The 21,954-nt window shown below is 37.8% G+C and overlaps 3 protein-coding genes across 11 annotated transcripts in view; 2 read left to right on the top strand and 1 right to left on the bottom strand.

The window, feature by feature from the left end:
• pacs2 (phosphofurin acidic cluster sorting protein 2) overlaps positions 1-2,862 on the top strand; it is a 131,608-nt gene extending 128,746 nt beyond the window's left edge. For all 5 annotated transcript variants that reach the window (XM_088925178.1, XM_088925180.1, XM_088925179.1 and 2 more), the window contains one exon: positions 148-2,862. In XM_088925178.1, the coding sequence (XP_088781304.1) occupies positions 148-266 (119 nt within the window). In that variant the 3' untranslated portion in view covers positions 267-2,862. The remainder of the gene's footprint in view (positions 1-147) is intronic.
• A 568-nt stretch (positions 2,863-3,430) lies between these two features.
• Positions 3,431-7,049, bottom strand: ndufb1 (NADH:ubiquinone oxidoreductase subunit B1). 3 transcript variants are annotated; one of them, XM_088924918.1, is made up of 4 exons: positions 5,784-5,810; positions 5,586-5,635; positions 4,506-4,650; positions 3,431-3,661 (listed from the first exon to the last, which is right to left on the bottom strand). In XM_088924918.1, the coding sequence occupies exons 3-4, from the start codon at positions 4,643-4,645 to the stop codon at positions 3,628-3,630; spliced, it is 174 nt and encodes a 57-aa protein (XP_088781044.1). In that variant the 5' UTR covers positions 4,646-4,650; positions 5,586-5,635; positions 5,784-5,810; the 3' UTR covers positions 3,431-3,627. The 3 variants fall into 3 exon arrangements, with proteins under 3 accessions (XP_088781044.1, XP_088781045.1, XP_088781043.1); XM_088924919.1 differs by lacking the exons at positions 5,586-5,635; positions 5,784-5,810 and adding an exon at positions 6,913-7,049; XM_088924917.1 differs by lacking the exon at positions 5,586-5,635 and having other exon boundaries at positions 5,784-5,844.
• cpsf2 (cleavage and polyadenylation specific factor 2) lies at positions 6,046-21,874 on the top strand. Of its 3 annotated transcripts, none has more exons than XM_088924914.1 (15): positions 6,046-6,241; positions 6,821-6,998; positions 7,159-7,318; positions 8,290-8,395; positions 10,525-10,654; positions 11,386-11,501; positions 12,134-12,321; positions 13,530-13,820; positions 14,698-14,798; positions 15,428-15,631; positions 16,187-16,339; positions 18,133-18,358; positions 19,243-19,557; positions 21,165-21,299; positions 21,704-21,874. In XM_088924914.1, the coding sequence occupies exons 2-15, from the start codon at positions 6,850-6,852 to the stop codon at positions 21,794-21,796; spliced, it is 2,367 nt and encodes a 788-aa protein (XP_088781040.1). In that variant the 5' UTR covers positions 6,046-6,241; positions 6,821-6,849; the 3' UTR covers positions 21,797-21,874. The 3 variants fall into 3 exon arrangements, with proteins under 3 accessions (XP_088781040.1, XP_088781042.1, XP_088781041.1); XM_088924916.1 differs by having other exon boundaries at positions 6,057-6,100; XM_088924915.1 differs by having other exon boundaries at positions 6,062-6,118.
• The last annotated feature ends 80 nt before the right edge of the window (positions 21,875-21,954 follow it).

Consider the following 21,954-nt stretch of genomic DNA (forward strand, 5'->3'; position numbering starts at 1 on the left):
CAGTGCATACAACCAGGCAAAAGAGGCATTCCTTCAAAGTCCTTCTTGTAGGTGAACAATTTTCAGCCTTATGTGGGCTGCTGTATCAGCTGAGTTTCATGCGAACTGAGCTGACTCATTGTACTTTCTGTCTCCTGTGTCCCACAGTGCTTATAGATGGTGTGGAGTGGAACGATGTCAAGTTTTTCCAGCTGGCTGCCCAGTGGTCATCACACGTCAAACATTTCCCCATTGGCATCTTTGGGCACTCAAAAGCCCCCTACTAGCACCCCCTGTAGTCTCCTCACAGAACTGCAGACAGTTGACTGCGTGCCAAGAGCCTTCTCTCTCCCCCCCATAGACACCCTCCTTCAATTCCTGCCTACAACCTTCTTAATTTATGTCTGCTTTCTTTTTTGGCATTTTTTTGGCAAAGGTCTGGACAAAAAAAAAGACTTTAAGAAAGCAAGGCTGTCGAGGGGGAGACATTTCTTTAAAAAAAAAACATCCCTTCAGACTTTTTATAAACTTTAAAAGGAAAGCATAATGTAATAATTTGAAATGATTAACTCTGTAACATCACACAGTACAGCCAAGTGAGGATTGGGCCTTAGGGGTGCCTTCAGATTTGATACCAGTGAATTATTGGTTTGAAGCATTTCACTGTGTGATTAACATCATTAAAACACATTTTTTCTCTCATTAGCCTTCATAACCAAATGACTTTTCTAGGATGCACTTCTCCAGAATGGGAAAAATCCCTAGGAAGAAATGAGTCTTTCAGCTTGCAAGGCCAAAGGATTGGACATCAAATTGCAGATGGAAAGTTCTGGATCCCCCTCTTATCGGACAGCAAGACTTTCATAGTTAACTAATGGAATTGCCCACTGGGACCCCTTGTGTTCATCTAAAGGAGATTGTATGTTGTGCAATAAACTGTATATAATAAATGAAGTAGCTCCTGAATGAAGTGACAAGTCTAAGCACACACAGAGGATTGAGGATCGGCCTTGGTCTCTTGCTGAGACAGGGCTACAATGACAAACAGTAATGGCAAGTGATTTTCCTTTCAGTGTGTTGGAAAGAAAACATTTTTCCTCTAAGTTACAACTTAAAACAGTTGTAAAATGCATACATAGAAACAAGTTGGTAGTAAAATCTTTGACCTCACAGGTAATTTTTTAAATTGTACTTCTTATGAAAAACATTTATATCTGACCTGACAAACCTAGGGTGGCACCTGGGGTGGTGCTCCGGTTTCATCAAAGACTCCAAATATATACTGGGAGGTTCATTGGCTTCTGGGAAAATTGCCAGAGGTGTTAGTGTGTGTCTGTGTGTGTCTTGCAGTGGACGGGTGTCCTGTCTGGGGTGTCTTGCCTTGCACCCTTTACTTCCCAGGATAGCCTCCAGCTTCCCCCGTGATAAAGTGGTTAGAGAGGATGGATGGATGGATGGTTGGATGACAATATGCCAAAAATAAAAGAATTAAAGCTCTTGTTCTAATAGTTAATATTAATTCTAATAATTCCAACCCTGGTCCTGAGGCGTTTCCATTCGGTAGGTTTTACAGGCAGCCCTTAAATCATCAATTTCTGCTGGCCTGAAGCAATTTAACTGTAATCGGTTAAACAGGTGGAACAAAATTCAGAATATTATTCTTCACTCAAAAGACCAGCATTCCCTAAATAGATCATCTGCTTCAACAAGGCTTTCCCTAATCTTTAAATAGCAGGTAATTTAGGGTGACCTGTAAGGTTAACAGAATTGGGGCTCTCCTTGCAAGGAGGGATCTATAGATGTTTGGAACGCATTTCTCCAAATTTAGTATTTAAAATCAGTCTCCTAAAAAAAGTAAGGACTCGTACAGGAATAGTGTTTTTGTTTAGCAAGAACTGACCAAATAAAATGTGTATTGGCATTTGTTGCGAGTATCCACCTGGATCACCCTGGACTCTTACGGACTTGATTTGAAACAGTTGTTCACTTCGTTGATCTCTATTAGCACTGTTTCTAGGTCTTTATTCACTAAGGATTAAATGTTTCCTGTAAACAATGGTGAGGTGTGGCCTTCCAGGATCAGGAGTATTACTCTGGCCAAAGATTTGAAACAAACTGAATCTTGACAGCATCCAGTCAGGCTTATGGAAATTCACTTTGCCATTTAGCGGCAAGCTGAAAGTCACACAGGCTAATTATAGTGTATGCATCAATACAAGATGAAGCCACATATAGGCTGATGCATGCATGTCTTCATCTTTCCTAATGTTGCTGGAGCCGATTATAAATTGGCAGGTTTAAAAGTTTTTTTTTAAATGCACCATTACATACAGTAACAAAGACCGAATTCTTTTTTCCCCCCTCATTCTTATTTCTAGTGGAAAAGCATAATCAGATACAAGGTAAGATCCTCATCATAAACCAAGATGGTTCAGGACTTTGTACAGGGGAAAATTAATTTCTTATTTGTATTCAACACAGTTTTTCCATGGAAGTATTTAGGTGTGGTTGTTGTGTTCAATATGAGTGCGCACTGTTGCTGGTTTGTCTCGACACCTTGTAAATGTTTCAGCCATTTCAAACTTGTGTTTTTGCATTTTCTTGTAATTCCTTGTTGTCTTACAATGTGCAACTGCGCATCCAGGAAAATGGGTACATTTTTCAGTTGGAGATCCACCATCAAATGTTTCTCACCCAAAAGCTTCATTCTGGATGCTGAACTGGGTAGAGTCCCTCACTGGAGATTTAGTAACATGAACAAAAGCACTTTTTTGAGGTTCATTTCTTTTAGAAAGGGGTGGGTTCCTGTGAAAAAGTTGTAACTTGTAAATGACTACCACTGTAAATCCCTAATTGCAGGATAATAAAACTAGACTCACTAAACATCTGACTCTGTGTATGGTCTTACGTGTTACTTGGGAACTACAGGATTGAAATGAATGAAAACTGTTACACTGGAACACCAATAAAGAAAAACATTAACCGTCTCCAAGACAGGCTTAATTAAGGCACATCTATAAACTTAACTTTTTCTTTTAAAAACGTGGGTAGTCTTCGCCAATCGATGGGATTGAGAGTGGTAGGTAGCAGGTGGTTGGTGCTGCTGCATGAGAGCTCTTGCATCCTGGGAATGATCCCAGTCAAGGTGCAGCTTCTGTGAGGAGTTTGCATAATGAGTTAATACCAGATTCTCTAATTTCACCCATGATACAGAAACATGCTGGCAAGGTTAGCGGGTATCACTAATTTCCTCACATGTGTATGACTGGTCACCTGGCCAGTACCCCGTGCCTCCAGGCTACACAGTCTAATAATGCTTAATTTACATTCAATGGAAATAGTCACAAGAATTGTAATAAGTGCCTGAACTCCTTTCAGATGGCACCATTCATAACATCTTATTGGGTTACAGACATTTCCTTTACATACACACAAACTTAAAAAGGAAAAACACTTTTATATTATTTATTTTTTTCCTGACGTTACATGTTATTGCAAAACATCTTCCAACAAGCCAAGCTTGGTTGTAAAAAGCAACCAGGTTAACAAAAACAGAATGTTGCATCAGATCAGAAATGAAGGGAAATTCTTGCAAACGTTACATCAACATTTTAGAGGTTTACGGTTTTGTGTGTTGATAGGAGAGGTTTACTTCCAGGTCACTTCCCCTGGTTTCAGTTCCCTGCAATTACAAGTTTAGAGCATCTTAATGACCCTTTCTATCACATTTACACACACTACATTCCTCAGACTGGTTTTAGGTTTGTCTTAAGGCAATCACATTTTTGCAAAGTGAAAGATTTATTGGCATCGGCAATGAATTATAGTAGTGATAAAGTAATAAGAAAACAAGAAAAATGCATTTTTCATACCTGAGGACTTTGAGGAGCATAGTATGGGGTTGTGGGAAAAAAAAATCAATGAAAATCCATTTTAAGAATTTATAAGGAGCAGAGGGTAAGGTAGGCTACCTGATCTATGTCCACATACATGTAGAAAGAAGAATTAAAGGCTTCAATAATATTTAGTGTTATTGTAACCGAGATGATATCCCTCCTTTTCTCTTCATGAAACCTTCAAGAGGTCTTCAAGACTGTGACTGGTGATCACATCCTTTGCAAACTCTGTTCTTTACAAAACTAGCTTGAGAAAAAATAATCTTTCTTCAATAGTTCTGGACTTCTTAACTAATAAAAGAGAACAGCTTTAAAGCAAGTACAAATTCTAAAAACCTAGTTTCAATATCAAAATTTCACACTTTTCAATTGTTAAATTTGTAACTGTTTTCAAATGTTAGACAAAGACCTGTTTTTTTTTAATGCTCTATATTGGGGACACTATAATTTTTCCAGAATGCTGCCTGAATAAGGCACTGAATTCTGTCCTCTAAATCCCCTTAAGTCAGGATTGTAATTTGCTCATGAAATCTGAAGGGTTATGATTTTCCATGACCAAGATGAATATAGTATTCTGCTTCTGCATTGTAAAAGCAAGGGCACACCATGCGACCAATCAATGAAACCAACCTCTTGTACAACATGCTCTTGTTTCTAAACGCTGTGAGTTTCTCATCACTCCTTCTGTCCATATAGATCCCAATCACAAAGCCAAGGGGGACGAGAACGTTGACCCAGTGCTCTCGTAATATATTCACCAAGTTCACCATGGTGCCTAGGAGACAAAATGCTCATTTGTGTTACAAACTAACAAAAGGTAAAGGCCAAATGGCTACTCAATGTAAAAGATGCTAAAATACAATTTTTAAATCTGATAAATGCCTGTATTCTGAGAACCACGATCAAGCACATTGCTCCTGGCTCTTCTGCTCTGGCTTGTAGACAATGGCCAAATGCCACTGCCAAATTTCCAGTACAGCAGATTTTAGTCTTCTACTGCACAACACTGACGAAATACACCTGACTGAACATATGCAGACACACAGAATGTACAGTTATAATCCCGTCATTAATTGCAACCTAGAACAACATCTTGGAAATATCAGAGGGTTCAACACGGAAACTGACAAGCAAATTCTAGCAATTTATACTTTTCACACTGTGTAGCTATTTGGCCTATAATAACAATTTAACTGTTCACAACTGCATCACACATAAAGTGGTATCTGACAGACATGAGGCTCCTGTGCCAAATTTATCATGCAGAATAGTGGAACAAATCTTACATAAAATGGTTAACATTTCGCACTTAATGTCCTATGAAAAATATCTCCTGTGCAAATATATTAGGCTTTAAAAATACTGGTGAGATAACTTTTAATAACTATACTTAAAGATTCTAAAATAGTGATATCCAAGTTTAGGATGTCAAGCCAAAGCAAATTCTTAAACTGCCTCGTTTAATGAAAAAAACAGCTTTCTGATAAACACGAATCACTAGTGTTTAGGTCATTAATGCATGACATTACAGCAAAATTGTATTCGGACAGCGCTCAACGCTCAGATCCTCAAGGAAACATCTGACTGGTTAATTCCTTTAAACAATATTAAAAGAACATTTCATATTTACGACGACATGCCATTAGCACTTTTATCGAAATAAGAGCAAAAGGTAAAACGAAGCTAAAAAATATGAATGAACTCTTTTACCTTCTGTATGGATTTTGATGTTTAGGCCTTTTATAAGACAAATATATTAGCTAGTAAAATAGAATCGTTAGATTTTAATTATTGTCAGTAAAAGGTCCTATAAGATTATCACACAATACAGTCTTTAAAACATAAGTTATACAATTAATGCGTTTTTCTCAGTTTCGCATTTTAACAATATATATATACAACTCATACCTTCCCCTAGGTCAACCGAAGGCAGGCCCGACTAAGAGGACATTGGATTAAACCACTTTCTTAAAATGCGGGAAGAGTAAAGCCATGAATGGGAATACTTACTACTATAAGTAATTAAAGAAGCAACAAAGATAATAACATATACATTGTAAACGATTATTGCTTTACAGTTTTTGCATAAATAATAGTGCCACCGATTTGTACTGAGAATATCTTAAAGTAAAAACACAAAATCTGCAATGGTATAGCCGGATAACCTTTCACCTCTATTTTAGTCTGTAATGGCCGCTTTGTGAGAGCCGGGTGTGCGGCTCATTGTACGCGTTTAAAATTATGTAATTTAAACATATATTTAATCTGTAAATTACATTATAACCAGAATGTAAAGGTTAAAACTTTGTGTTTGTGAGGTGTTTTTATGGGATGTTTATATCAAATTTCGAAGGGTACATTTTTAGGTGTGTGGCCTGTCGTGATTGTTTATAGTTTTGCCCGTAATAACCATAAGCTTGTTATTGTTAGTATTTTTATTTGATCGTTCCCTATCTAATCAATAATGTTGATCTAATTGTTCCCCTTGCTACAGTGAGCAAGCCGCCACACTGAACCGAAACCAACGTTAAAACAATTGTCAAATTGTTGTGTGTCGCTGTTTAATGTGGTCTTATAACGGTGTGGTATAACTTTAGAAATATTGCGATATTTACTTAGTTGTAAAATAGGAAATTAGTCTAATGCACAGCTACAGTGACAACGTATTACTAAACGAAGCGAAATGTTCGTAACTGAAGTCAAAAATTCAGATAAAACATAATTCCGTGGTGTATCGTCACAACCCTGCTTAACTAGTTCTCCTGGTTGATATTTTAAGGGAATAGCAAGTATTACAGCGTTCGTTGAGTTGTATATCGGTGTTAGTGTTTCCGATCAAATGAAAATGACAACAAATGGTCATATATGAACTTTTTCGTTTGTAAATTCTTCCCCTATTATTTCCTTAAGTGTGGCTGTGACCTAATATGTTTATTATCCTACAGTGTGCCAAGTGCTGCTGGCATAAAGCAAAATGACCTCCATCATCAAGCTGACGGCGATTTCAGGGGTGCAGGAAGAGTCGGCGCTGTGTTACCTGCTTCAGGTCGACGAGTTCCGCTTCTTGCTGGACTGCGGGTGGGATGAGAATTTCTCCATGGATATAATCGACGCAATGAAAAGGTCTGTTTACAGTATAACCTTACTTAATGGATCGATTCAGCTATGTTGCTTATACAGCAGAACTGTCCGCTGACGACAAATCCTGCGCCGTGAACATCAGCCAGTGACGTTTAACTAAGATCTGTAAGGATTTAAGTTTATGTTTAATTTTTTATTCCAGGCATGTCCATCAGGTTGATGCAGTGCTTCTCTCCCATCCTGATCCTCTGCACCTGGGGGCTCTTCCTTATGCTGTGGGGAAGCTGGGGCTGAACTGCACAATTTATGCTACCATCCCTGTGTACAAAATGGGACAGATGTTTATGTATGACTTGTATCAGGTAATGGAGACTTGTATCTGTTTTTGTCAGTAATAATTGTGTGTTATGAAGAGTCATGACGTATGTTTATTCATCCATTGAAAACATGACTTGTTGCTGCAAGATGCAAAACACCAGAAGATATTCTTCATTTAAATTCCCAGGAGGCAATTATTTGGGTTTGTTTAGGAGGTAATCCATTTTTACTATGATGTAATTTCTTATGCTGAAAGTTATGTTTTTCTATGTACAATGATTCTTGTCAGTGATTTGTACACATGATACTTATTGAGGGGTGGCACAGTAGAATCTGATGCCTTAACATACATCCACTGGCCTTACACTGGCTCCATATAAAAGAAGCATGTTTTGTAGTCAGATAATATCCTGCCATCCATTTTCTAACTGCTTCATCCAATACACGGTTGCCGGGGAAACCAGACCATATCCTAGCAGGCAATGGGCACAAGGTGGGGTACATCCTGGATGGGATGCCATTCCGTTGCAGGCCGCACACAGACATGCGTACACTTAAACATAGGGCCAATTTTTCCCTGAAGCCATTTAACTTACCAGTATGTCTTTGGACTGTGGTAAGAAAGCCACATGAACATGAGGAGGACATATAAACTCCACCTTTATGCTATCCACTTCACCATTGTGCTGCACACTTTCATATGCTACGTGCTTATTCATAATGTATGATGTGATGTGTAATGTTATACACTTGTTATTTTTCATTTTGTTTTCTAAATGTCTGTCCTGGAAAATTACATATGAATGTTCTCAGGTGTTGTAGTGTTTGATGACCAGTGTCCATTTGTACCTAATGATGGCAGTGGTGCTGAAGGCCATCTTGTCCAGTGTAACTCGCAGTTTCAAAACACAGCAGTATTGTTTTAAATTTAGTTAACCTGTAGAGGATTGTTGAGCACTTGAAATAGTGCACAATGTTATTGTTTCTTAACAGCAGGTGTTGTATTTTTTCTTAGTCTCGTCATAACACTGAGGATTTCACCTTGTTCACCCTGGATGATGTGGACTCAGCCTTTGACAAAATACAACAGTTGAAGTATTCACAGATTGTCAATCTGAAAGGTACAAATCCTGCAGTAAAACAAATAATACAGATACTTTTACAGATAATTTTACTTTTTACTCATATTCTTAGGGGTCCCCTTAGGAAAATGTCTAGATATCACTAGTAAGGTCTTAGGTTCTGCATATTTATTATAACCTCCTGATTTAATTTGACTGATACTCATTTTGGGGTTGTACATAAACTTGTTAGAAATAAGCCAGATTTGCTTTACCTGTAGGTTTTCTTTGTTGGGGTGCTCAGGCATTTCACCTCACTTCTGTTTAATTAGCCCTTTTAAGTTGACCTTTTTAGTCGAACAGCTTTAACGGGATATTTTTTGTTATTGGTTTACAGGTTTGGAAACTTTTAATCAAATTAGGAATTGTACAAATTCTCTTACTATTGCTTGCTTGTCAGGCATAATAAGGGACTCCAAAAATATTGTAAATCAATAAATACATGTTATAAATAGACCAATTATACAATTCATTAATCATATTGTTACAAATGGGGGGTTACGAAACAGGTTTAGTCAGTAAGTAAAATAATTATTCACAACTTCTAAGTGATTTCACCAGGATATACCTGAGTGGTTGGTATAATTGGAGTGAATTCTTTATTCTCAGACACAGATTTGGTGAAAGGGGTAATGATCTAGAAACACTTGGTTAAACAAATATTTATTACAATGACAAGACACAAACTACAGTACACACAACAGAACATACAACAAACAAGTTACTCTATGGCATAACATTCTAATCACCCTCGAAAAATCCCCCGACTTCTACTAAGTATGAAACTCTTAAGTAATGCCTACAGAGGCCAAATAAGAGATAAGCTGTCTTCTTAATACTGTAAATGCAAGACAGCCTGCAGTTAAATCTCTCTCTTCACCCTGGATGCCACAAAATAAACGGGAGCTTATCTCCCTATTCTAAAAATGCACCCTAAGCAGGAAAGATGTTTCTAACTAAGTAATGTTTGCCCTGGAAAGCCAAGTTCCGTAAAAACATAGAATAGCAAGTTTTCTCTAACAAGGTTCAAGTACTTAGCTCCGGTCAGGTTTTGTTTGGATGATCATGAAGTAGAGGCCTTCGCCTGGCGCAAGCTTCAAGTTCCAACTCCTCTCTTCTCTCTATGTTTGTCCTCTTTCTTATTGTTTCCTTTCTTCTTTACTCTCTGTGCTCTTAATGTGATCTCACGTTGTGTGTTTCTGTACTGCTTATTGACAATTTTTAACCCACAACTTACCTAGGTATACCAAGGTATACTTTACAATGGTTTCTGATCAAGGGATCCCCACATCTCAACAGACATCCTGTCTGCTTTGAAGCTAGACCTGTTTACTCTGCTAAGTGTCACAAACTTTATCTAAAATCTAAGACACTTCTCAGTTACCTGAGGCTGTAATAATATACTACAAAGAGGTATATATTTGCACTTTGTCTATAAAAAGCTATATTAACCTACTAAAATACTATTTAAACAATTATTGAATCCATATTTGTAATATGTTATAATGTTTTTTAACTTTTTGTGAGTGTGAATATCTGGATCTCTAGTTATTGGAGGTAATCTAGGACCTTCACAACTGTTCTGTGGTCCTAATTAAACTGTTTTAAGGATGTAAACTGGTGCATTGTAAATGGAACTATTGAAAATTGTGTGAAAGGCAGTATACACTCTAGCACTGCCACATGAGACCTACTGTACATTTGTTATAATTATTGGTGCTGTTTGAAATTGGGTAAACTGAACCACCTCAAAACATAAGAACTGTTAGATTATGTACTGTAGGTTTCAGTGGTAATCTCTCACATAGAACAAAATAGTTCAGCACCTATTTTTTTATCAGCAGTGTCATTCATATTTCAAATACGATGCCACCTCTTTGCACTAGATGAGGTCAGGTAAGAATGTTTCAGTTTCACTGTCAGGTGTGCCCTCCCTTTAAAGCAATAACTATGATGCTTCGGTGCTAGACTGAATCAATCAAAACTTAAAAAGAGCTCCCATTAAAGTTTAAAAAAAAAATCAAACTCAAATGAGCTCCCACACAAGATCGACTAGCGTTTGTCATTGTCATCTCCTGAGTTCTATGAAAAAAATGTATTGATTTATGTTTTTATCAACTCGTTTTCAGGGAAGGGGCATGGCTTGTCTATAACTCCTCTCCCAGCTGGTCACATGATTGGAGGGACCATCTGGAAGATTGTGAAGGATGGGGAGGAGGAGGTTGTGTACGCCGTTGACTTCAACCACAAGAGGGAAATGTAAGTGTAGAGTACCTAGTTTAAAAGGGAACGTCTACAGGAATGAAACACAGGTGTCTTTCCCAGGTACTGCTAAATCTGTGAAGATCTGTCACACAGTCAAATGTTTTACAGGCAGTAAGTTAAAGCAGTGATGTTTTTGCTTTGGAGCATATTGTGCCAGGGCTGTTTAGAGGGCATTACATTGAATATTGAGAGCCCAGTGTTTGAGAAAATAAACAGTGCTACTGTAAAATGAACTGCACTCCTCAGTGGAACTCAGCTTGAGTTCTGTGTTCATAAGATGTATTTCAATGTTATTAAATCATTTAAATATGATTACCACATGAAGAATGTTTGAGGCAAACTTTACTACACTCCTATGGATTACATGTGAGATGACAGGATTTCAAAACACATAAGTTACCTAAAATGAAAATCACTCAAATAAAATCAAGTTTCAAAAGTTTAGACTTAGGAGATGTGTTGCAGATTCATGTATTCATTCCAGAATAATATTTTTAATATTAATACACACATCAAATTAATATCTTTAGCAAGGTGTATAGCAGTATTTCTGCACCAGCAATCCAAATATCCTTATGATACTATTTTACAGTTACCTGTGTCATCTCTTTAGTGATCAAAATATCATAAAATCGTGTTTGAATTTTGCATCATCATAACATTTTTTTTCAAATTTCTAAAAGTCCCAACGTAAAGATATTCTAATCAGCCTCTCTTTTCTTCAGCCATTTGAATGGATGCTCTTTGGAAATCTTGACCCGGCCATCTCTGCTGATCACAGATTCCTTCAATGCTACATACGTCCAGCCTCGAAGAAAACAGAGAGATGAGCAGTTGTTAAGTATGCATCCTTTTTTACATCAAGTCCTTATTTTGAATAAAAGTTTCTATCCTGAATGACTTAGCATGGTTTGTGATACTGAGATCTGATTTAGTCATTATTTTGTAGAAATGCTTTTGGGGAAAGCAGCATCTGTATATCAAATCTAGTCTTTGTGAACTGAATACATTTTTTTTTACAAATGACCCTATATGATAATTTACTCATTTTTAGTTTATATCTTCAGGTACTTTAGTAAAATAATGTTTATATGACTAAATATTTTCTAGGTGTTTGTATTATTTGACATTGGGTAAATCCAAAGTTGAAATCATAAAAAGTTATGTGAACATTCCTGATTCACATTCACTTTTTGTGGAGTATTTTCACAGAAGTTAGAAGTAGGTTTGTTTAGGCCACTTTTTTCACCACAGGGAAGGGGTGCTGTAGTCTCTGTCTTAAAAATATGAGCTATGTAAAATACTTTAGCATCTAGTAAAGCTGCTTTTTTTCAGTTCCAGATAGAATTGAGAGAAAGTCAAGCTCTTATTGGCTAAAGGGCTTTTTTCAAAATATTTTCTTCTATTCCTAAAAGCATTGTCAAGGAAATCGTAGTCTGTCGTGCTTTCTAACACTATGCTGTGTCACCCTAGCCAATGTAATGGAGACTCTGCGGGGAGATGGCAATGTGCTGATCGCTGTGGACACAGCTGGGAGAGTTCTGGAGCTGGCTCAACTCTTGGATCAGATCTGGAGGACAAAGGATGCAGGACTGGGCGTCTATTCTCTTGCCTTGCTAAACAATGTCAGCTACAATGTAGTGGAGTTCTCTAAATCACAGGTTGGCACATCTTTCATTCTAAGACACTAACTGTTTTATGCATTGGTTGTGTATGAGATTCAGTATTTCACAGCAGTACCATAGAAACTAACTTGTACTGCTGCACCTGCAAATTGACCAGATTTATTTGGTTATTTAAGCAGGAAGTTATATAATGCTTGTTCTTTCAGCTTCATTTTGTTTTTTTTTTATTTACTGTATAATACAAAATGCATGGAGGTATTACAGTGTGCTTAAAGATTTCTGTTAAGACAGTTTTCTATTAGAAGCTCCATGGCCCATGTTGATCCCATAACTCATGTACAGAAAATTGTTTTTTTATTCTTTGTTGCTTAGGTTAGCTGCTGGCTGCATGTATTAAACAAATACATTGGAGAGATCACCAGTGTAAAATCTCATTATTTTTATTTTTCCAAAGAGAACAAAAAATCAAGAAGAGTACAAAAAAAATCACAGGAAATAATTCAGTAAAAGCACTTTGTGTAACAGAGAAACATACTTTGAAAAACTGAATGGTGAACAGAAAAAAAAGATTTTCTTCATTTGTTCTATAAAGCTCTTGCATTGACGTTCTTTTACCATCCATATCAATGTCAGTATGTTGGCATGAAGGATTATTTATCAAGGGCAAAGAGTTGGTATCTTTTTTTTTAATGAGAATAATCCATCCAAGAATAATTCATGAACTCTCCTCTGCAGTTTTCTTTCACACTTGTCTCTTATATAACAAAAACAGGAATGCCAATTCCTAGAGTGGCACAAGCAGTAAAGGCATTAGCTCTGAGTGCAGTTTGAGTCTGAGCTATGTCATTAGCCAGATGTTCCTTAATGAGTGGTATATAACTGGCTAAGGGCCAGGAGAATTGACTGCGATTCAGTCAAGGCATCCTCAGTTTGCTTACAACAATGACTCTAGGGTGCCTGCAGATTTTCAGTGATATCAGTGAGTGGCACACCCTTTCTCCACTTGGTATTTACTCTCCTGTATGTCACTGTGTGTGAACTGACAGGTGAGCATGTGAAAGAGGGTTTGCACTGCCTTCTGTCTTCCTATGCAGTACAAGAGTCGCTGACAGAAAATAACTTTTGATTAGCAATTCCAAACCAGATGAGTGTAAATCATTTGATGATTCTAAATTAAAAAAAAACACTCAGAGCTGAGAGACTGGATTGTTGAAACTTGTCTAAATGGCACTTGTGTCCTTCAGGTGGAGTGGATGAGCGACAAGCTGATGAGATGCTTCGAGGACAAGAGAAACAACCCCTTCCAGTTTCGGCATCTGTCCCTCTGCCACAGCCTCTCAGACCTGGCCCGGGTTCCCAGTCCCAAAGTGGTTCTAGCCAGCCAGCCAGACCTGGAGTCGGGGTTCTCCCGTGAGCTGTTCATCCAGTGGTGCCGGGATCCGAAGAACTCGGTCATCCTGACTTATAGAACCACTCCGGGTACACTTGCGAGGTATCTCATTGATAACCCTGGGGAGAAGATCATAGATCTGGAGGTGAGAACCTGAAAGAAGTGAGATTAGGCACCTCATCTCTGGGATGTGGAGAGGTCTCCCCTGATTTTCTTATGGCTTTTGAAGAAAGCCTCCATGATTAGTAAGGTGTTCTGTGCAAGTAGTAGACATGCACACCACAAATATAAAGTGGAAAACACCAAGTTTGAAGAATATTATAAACTTAGGTTTAGCTTAAACTTATGTTTACCTGTAATAACATAATTTTCATCTTCCAGTCAATGTGAGTAGGTAATAAAAAATCCTGTTAGGATTTCCTTCCATCCTTTTTTTTATCCAAACCACTTTATCCAATACAGTGTAGGGGGAAAGTCGTAGCCTAACTTAGCAAGCAACAGGCGCAATGCAGGACAGGAAGCCAATCTATCGCAGGGCGCACATAGACTCACTCACACCTGTACAGAAGTCAGTTTACATACCTGTTTATGTTATGACTGTAGGAAGGAAACCCACGCAAACACAGGTTAGAACGTACAGATTCCATACAGATAGCACCCAAGGAACTGAACCCAGGGGTCCATATTAAGATATATAGTTAAAAATGTAGTAGTGAAAACAAAGATTATGTTAAAACTTTACAACATTTGCACTTGTAAGATCACATTTTGAATATGAGAAAGCTATTGCTGTTCTAGAATCAGTTCAGAGAAGAGCAATAGATAGTGAGACTTGGAGAAATGGACTGCTCTGACTGGCTAAAAGAGTTGAACATTTTTCATCTTGATCAAAAAAGGCTACAATGAGAAGCATTGAAAACCCTTTGAGATCTGGATCTTAGTGTATAAGTGGTAAAAAGCAAAAGGTTTGAAATAAAAGATGCTCAGTTTGCATTTGCCTTTGTGCTTTTATGCTGTTACAGGTAAGAAAGCGGATAAAGTTAGAAGGCCGGGAGCTTGAAGAATACCTTGAAAAGGAAAAAATGAAAAAAGAAGCAGCCAAAAAGCTTGAGCAGGCAAAAGAGTAAGAAGACTTCCCTTTGGGAAATTTTAAGTGAAGTTTTACAGACCTCCAGCTGCACAGAAAAGATCTCCCTCAAGCTAAGATCTGAAGTCATGTACAGATCTAATTAAGAAAATTGTGTACAGTTTTTATCACCACATTATAGAAAAGATATAGCTGCTCTGTAATCATTCCAAAGAAAACTAACCCGATACATTCCAAACCATTCCAAAGGGAAAGTCCTACACTAACAGGTTAAAGGAACTGATCCTTTTTAGTCTTGAACAGAGCAGACTACAAGAGGGACTGATACACATATTCACAATCCTCAAAGGGATTGACAAAGTCAGCCCTGCAGATTTCTTAAGAATGAGCAGTGAATCACAAATCAAAGGACGCAAGTGCAGAAGGAAAGTTTTTAAAACTGTGAATATTTATGCAAAAAATACGTATGCAGTATTATGCATAAATTCTGGAAGAAGTTAAACAGCCATGTTGTTAAAACATTGACATTTTGTAGTTGCTTTCAAGAAACAGCTGGATAAGATCCTTGGATGAGATAGCTTCTAACTACCAAACAGGCCAGGAGGACTAGTTGACCTCCATTTGTTTGTAACCTGTCTTATGTTCTGATGTATTTTCCCTGTCAGGGTGGATGTGGACTCCAGTGATGAGAGTGACATTGAGGAGGACCTGGAACAGCCCTCCACTGGCAAGGCCAAGCACCATGACCTCATGATGAAGGGAGAGGGGAACCGGAAGGGAAGCTTCTTCAAACAAGCCAAGAAATCCTACCCCATGTTTCCAGCCCATGAAGAGAGAATAAAATGGGATGAATATGGAGAAATCATTAGGTAACCTTTACACCAAATCTGTGCTGTTTTCCTATTACATTTGTAGCAAAAGTCGTAGTAAATGTTCCCCAGAAACAATCTCTGATCTTCATTAAAGGTTTCTTTCATATGTATTGAAAACTTCTTTGGCGTACATTGGAGGTAAAGGACATGATTATAAAACTTTTTAGTTCAACATATATTGCATTGAATACTGATAAGAGGAGCTCTTCAGAAAGAGTTCCAGGAGCCAAAAGAGTTGCAAAAAGCTACCTTGTCATATTGTCAAAACTTATATCCTGAATTCCTTCAAGAGACAGCTGAATAAGATTTTCTACAAGCAACCAAACAAGCTTGATAAGGCCTTGAAATGCCTCTTCTTGTTTGTAACTTTGTACCAAGAAGTATTAAAATGCAACACACGAGTATTGAAATGAATAACACTTGCTTTCACTTTCTATTCATACACTTGTTATGTTTTTGAGATTAGTGTATGTTGGCTTTCCAGTTTTGATTAGAGGATTTTAAAGTACAAGTTGCAATGTTCTCCATTAAAAAATTTTTTTGTGCTTCAAGGCCTGAAGATTTTTTGGTCCCTGAGCTACAAGCCACAGAGGAAGAAAAGAACAAGCTGGAATCGGGGATGACGAACGGGGAGGAACCGATGGACCAAGATCTGTCTGATGTGCCAACAAAGTGCATTTCATCAACAGAAACCCTGGAAATCAAGTGAGTGTTAGATCACGAAACCATTGTTAGAACATGAAACCACGAGAAATAGTTTCTTGACTGTGAAAGGTGCTTTTAGAAGAGCTATAAAAAGTATTTCTCCATCAAGGTTATGAACACGTAAATATATCTCATGAGGCACCGCACAAGTCTTGAGTTGCCATTGCAACTGGTAAAATTCCAAGATCCAACCTGGAAAATTCCAAGTTTACCAGCTTTATAGATTCTGGGAAATTTTCACCTAAGCAAATGGGCTTTTAGTCATGGCCTTTTTGCTTTTCTTGTTGGCAGTACTTCAGTGATCTAAGTTTTGCTGCAAGCCCACGTCTGATGATACTGATGTCTAAAACAAAGACGCCTGCCAAGCCAGATGTTTTCTGTCTTATTACGGATGCCAGTCATAAAAACACATTGACTTCACAAGTGACACTGCAATGTGCCAGCACTACTACACAGAGCAAGTTAGTGTGTGGGAAACTGCAATCACTTAAGATTATATAGAAAAGGATCCTAAAGTGCTTCACATATAGGATGGGATTCATGTCATCCTCCACTGACGTGCAACAGGTGGAGAAGAGAAAAATTGCTTCACCAATTGAATCAAGAGAATTTGGAGAATTTTAGGTAAACCAGATTATTAAAGGGTTTAACACCTCTACTCTTCATTTTAATAATTTAATAGCAACACGTTTCTAAGAAAGATTTTGAAAATCTTGTTTTACTCCCCTTAATTTCTTATAATATCATAAATTCTGTTACTCAGCTCTACTAAGGACTTCAAAGATACCATACATCCATGATAATGGGAAGAGAATGTAAGCAAGTGCAAAAGAATGAGAGAGCAACAAAACTGGGCTTTACTTAATTACAGTTGTGGGTTGCTTGTAATACAGCTAGTAGTGTTATCACCAAAAAGAACATTGCATTGTGTCTTCAATGTTGTCCCCACTTCACTGGCTGCCATTGGATTTTACAATTCCTAACAGAAAATATTGCTGTTGACATACTATTTTTAAAAGCAATAAAAGATTTGGTCACAGATTGCTTAATCTGTGGGTTTTATCTCCAAAAAACTCTTTAGAAATATTGATGTGTGTCTTCCAGAAAAAGGAGAGGAGATATTTTCTTTTTTTTATAAAGCCTCCAAATTGTGGAATTCAATGTGTATTTGTTTTATAGGTGCTGGTTCATTAAAATTATTAGGCTAACTCTTATTTTTTAAATCTATTTTTAATATGATTTATACATACAGATTCTGTTTGTCTAGTTTATCCACTAACCTTGTTGAATTGTGTTTTATCTGTAGATATTTCTAATTTCCTGCTTCCTTAAGGTTTTAATTATTTACTTATACTGTACTCTTGTATAGCAGGGATCTCCAGCCCTGGCCCTGGAGAGCACTAGTCCTGCAGGTTTTATAGGCAGCCTTTAAATCAGGAATTTCAAAAAACCTGGAAAAGTATAGATGTAAGCAGTTAAACAGGTGATGTGTTCAAGTCATTTAGAGATAATCTGTAACACAAATTGGAATATTTCTCAGTCCTTGAGGACAAGTGTTCCTAATTTTTAAATAGCAGGCTATTTAGCGGGACCTATAAAAATAAGTGAATTGGGGCAACCCTGAACCAGGGTTGGAGACCCCTGTGCTTTGTTCTTTGGTTCTTCAAGAGACTGTGGCAGGAAAGGTGAAGTCATTTTCTAGAAGCACCCATGTGGTTTGAATCACCTCTTCTTAGTTATGCAGCAAGAAAACACATTACTGTACTGAACTGATTTTCATGTATGGTTTCTAGGGCAAGAATTACATATATAGACTATGAGGGACGCTCCGATGGAGATTCAATTAAAAAGATTATAAATCAGATGAAGCCTCGACAGTTAGTAATTGTGCACGGCCCGCCTGAAGCCAGCCAGGACCTTGCTGAGTCCTGCAAGGCTTTCAGTGGGAAGGACATTAAGATTTATACACCCAAGCATCAGGAAACTGTGGACGCAACAAGTGAGACTCATATCTACCAGGTAAGGTTAACTCATCTACAGTCAGGGTAAGACATTATTGGCATCACAGTCATACTGTTATATTTTTTTGCTCATTGTAACTGGCATTTCTATACTCAGTGTTACAGTTAAGCCATGAGAATGTAATAGCCTAAAAACAGCTTACAAATTCTACCCCAAAAGACCTCTAATTTATGGAAATACCCTCACTGGTTGTATGGTGAAGTTGTTTTACACGTCCTCACATGAGTTTATTAGTGTGTGTTTGATATATAAAGGCCTTGCATGGTGATAGTGATGGTTGGGAGTTAGTCATGATGGGACTTTCTTTACCAAAAAGGTTTTTTTTAAGTTTAGGAAGTTTATCATTTTTAAAGCGATAACCTTGTGTTAAACAATTTTAAAATAAAAACCAGGTTAACAGTTGGACTTTGGTCTTTGGGGTATTTTGAGTGCACAGATCCCTGGAGCCAAGCTACAGCAAGGCAGGGGTTTGTCACTTTGTTTCACTTTTGGTCTTTTAAATACTTCTGCAAAGCCCTGTTATAGTCTTTGTTAAAGAGTAAAGCAGGATGATCGTGAACATTTATTTTACATTAAATAGGACATAAATAAAGATATGTGTGTTGGGTAGGTTATTGGGGTTTCAGATAATTAAATTGAAAAGCTTACCACTCTTTTTGTGATATACAATCTAACGTTGATATCCATTCTAACATAACATCTATTGTGTTCTGTTCCATATATGTAAATGTGTACTCTGTCATTCACATTTTATTTAATGTAAACATTGTTTATATGTATTATATCTTAATCACGAAAATCTTTAGTGACATTTCAGAATGCCTTTGTTGATGAGTTTGTTTTGCTGTTCCTGGGGTTCTATGTTCCGGCTGTGTGTTCAGGTGAGGCTGAAGGATTCCTTAGTGAGCTCCCTGCAGTTTTGCAAAGCCAAGGACACAGAGCTGGCCTGGATTGATGGTGTGCTGGACATGAGAGTCATCAAAGTGGACACTGGCGTGATCATCGAAGAGGGAGATATCAAAGAGGAGACCGATGAAGGCGAGCTGCCCATGGACATTGCCTCTTCTTCCCTGACCTCTGACCCAAGTGCCATTGCCCAGCAAAAGGCAATGAAGACCCTCTTCGGTGATGATGAAAAAGAAATTTCTGAGGACAGCGATATCATCCCCACTCTGGAGCCCTTGCCCTCAAATGAGGTGAGACCATGCCATATGCCTTAGAACATGTTTCATTGTGAATTCTCATGCCAGCTCAGCAGCAGTCATGTAAGGGTGAACGAACATACTTTATAGAGGGTTTTCCAAGAGTCTTAACCAGAAAAGGTGTTCACCTGCAGGGCAGGTGAACTGAGATCAAAACTGATCTCAGGAGTATTTCTGATTTATTGAAGATCAACAAGTGTGTTGATGACTTTTTCTAATTCCTAATAGATTGCTGCTTCTAGTTCTGTACCTCCCATTTTATTTTCACAACAGAAATTCTTTCTTACAAACAGCATGTAGTACATTGCTTTTATCTGCACCTGACATTATTAACTTTGTATCTGCCTAGATATCTTCTCATTTTTCCAGAGTCTAGATCAGTGTCACTCAGCCTCTGGGTTTCAAGGCTTCTTTAAAATATGACCTAATGCTGATGTTGACTCAAGTTAAGCTAGTAATGAATGTAGTTATCTCATTGATGCTACTGAAACTAGACAATATAAGGACAGTAATTGAGGAATAATGTAAATTATGACTATATGAAAAGGGAAAAGAAGCCTGACTACTAATTATATGTATTTTCTGCACATTAGCTTATTCCACATTTTTTTTTTTATCTTAGATTCCTATAACTGTCTTTAATGAGAAATTCTTATCAGGAACCTCCTGAGTCTAAATATAACCCATGCTATTACCCCTTTGAAAAAATAGTAAAAAGACAAGAATAACATGGTATGGGGATTTATCATTCTGAGAAATGGAGGTGAAACATTACTAAAAATGTTTTGATGAATTTGACCCAACAGATAATTTAATACGTATTGTAGACTGCAGTAGGGATAATACCAATTTCTATAGCTTAGACAATTAATGGCCATTATTAAAGTGTAATGACTGTGTCCTTCCGCTAGCAGTTGCCCTTGGAAACCATTACATTCTCACGAAGGCCTACGGTTTTACAGGGTTTTGATGCTCTGACCAGATCTATTTTTCGTGATCAGGCTTCAGATCTGCCCTTCTAGCTGTCCGGCTCCTTTCCCAGGAAGCTCGCAATTCAGTTCCTCCCATACACAAGACTCCCAGTTTTATCCTAGCTTCCAGTTTACACCCTGCACCCCACATCACCTCAGGCAGTAGTCTCTATTCTAGCCAGCACTTTTAAATCTTCACTTTCTCTTTTTGCTGTTCACCGAGTCTGCTGATCTGTACCCCTGACCCTTTTGAGTGCTGCCTTCTAAGCCCATTTCAGGGGTCTTGCAATTCGGGTTCCTTCCTTACCCAAGACTCCATTTCTGATGGGCTGTATTTAGCAGCCTTTTTTTTCCCCAGGGATGCAGTTAGCCCAGCTTCTCCTGGGATCGATGTTTTCCCCCATTACTGACCGGCTTGGGCTGATAAGCCTTGCTGGCCAGTATTTAATTCTCATAATCACCCTTCACTTTTAACTCTCTGTCTCTTGAGCTTGGGTTCAGACGAATCGCCACCCGTGTGTCTGTATCCAGCGGTGGGATTACATAAAGTTATTGACCTAAAATTGTTTTCCATGTTGTGTTTCCTGTCAAATTTGTTATAAGGCCATTCTGTTCTGCTCTCCTTTTCAGGTTCCAGGGCATCAGGCGGTCTTTATTAACGAGCCCAGACTGTCTGATTTCAAGCAGGTGTTGCTAAGAGAAGGAATCCAGGCTGAGTTTGTAGGAGGAGTCTTGGTGTGTAATAACCTGGTAGCTGTGCGCAGGGTAAGAAAATCTTACAGTAACCGTAACACAAACATTCAGTTGAGGCACATTTATACCAGAGGTCTGGGTTAAGGTGAGTTAGGTTGCTCAAACAAATTTTTAACAACTTGTCAATATTCATGATGGATGTAAAGCGAGAGAATTTATGGTCAGTCTGTTGGTAACTAAGTCTGCGTTTGAGAAGTTAGAATTAGCATGATTTACTTTAACATGATTTAATTTAACGTGATTTACTGTTTTCATAGAAATCGATGATTTTCTTGAAAAAGTACCTTCTGAACCAAAAAAGCTGAAAGCTCCTAGAAATGTTGTGCACATTGCAAAATAGTTTTAGGCATTTCCACTTTTTTTTATAAATAGCATGTTAAAGCCATTTGTTAATTGTCTTTTTCTTTACTTTTCAGACCGAAACTGGACGAATAGGCTTAGAAGGCTGCCTCTGTGAAGACTATTATAAAATACGAGAACTTCTCTATCAGCAGTATGCAGTTGTTTAGGTTCTATGATGGGTGGTATCATAAGTGAATTTGTTAACCCATCTTTTGGGCATTTATTAAAGATTTTTATTTTCCAAACTTCTTTTGTTTTTTCCTATATTAATGGCTTATGACTTATGATTGATAAGCTGAATGTTCATCAGTGACATGCTGTGCAC

Source organism: Atractosteus spatula, chromosome 9, assembly GCF_055471065.1.
Source record: "Atractosteus spatula isolate fAtrSpa1 chromosome 9, fAtrSpa1.hap1, whole genome shotgun sequence".
NCBI classification, from domain to species: Eukaryota; Metazoa; Chordata; class Actinopteri; order Semionotiformes; family Lepisosteidae; genus Atractosteus; species Atractosteus spatula.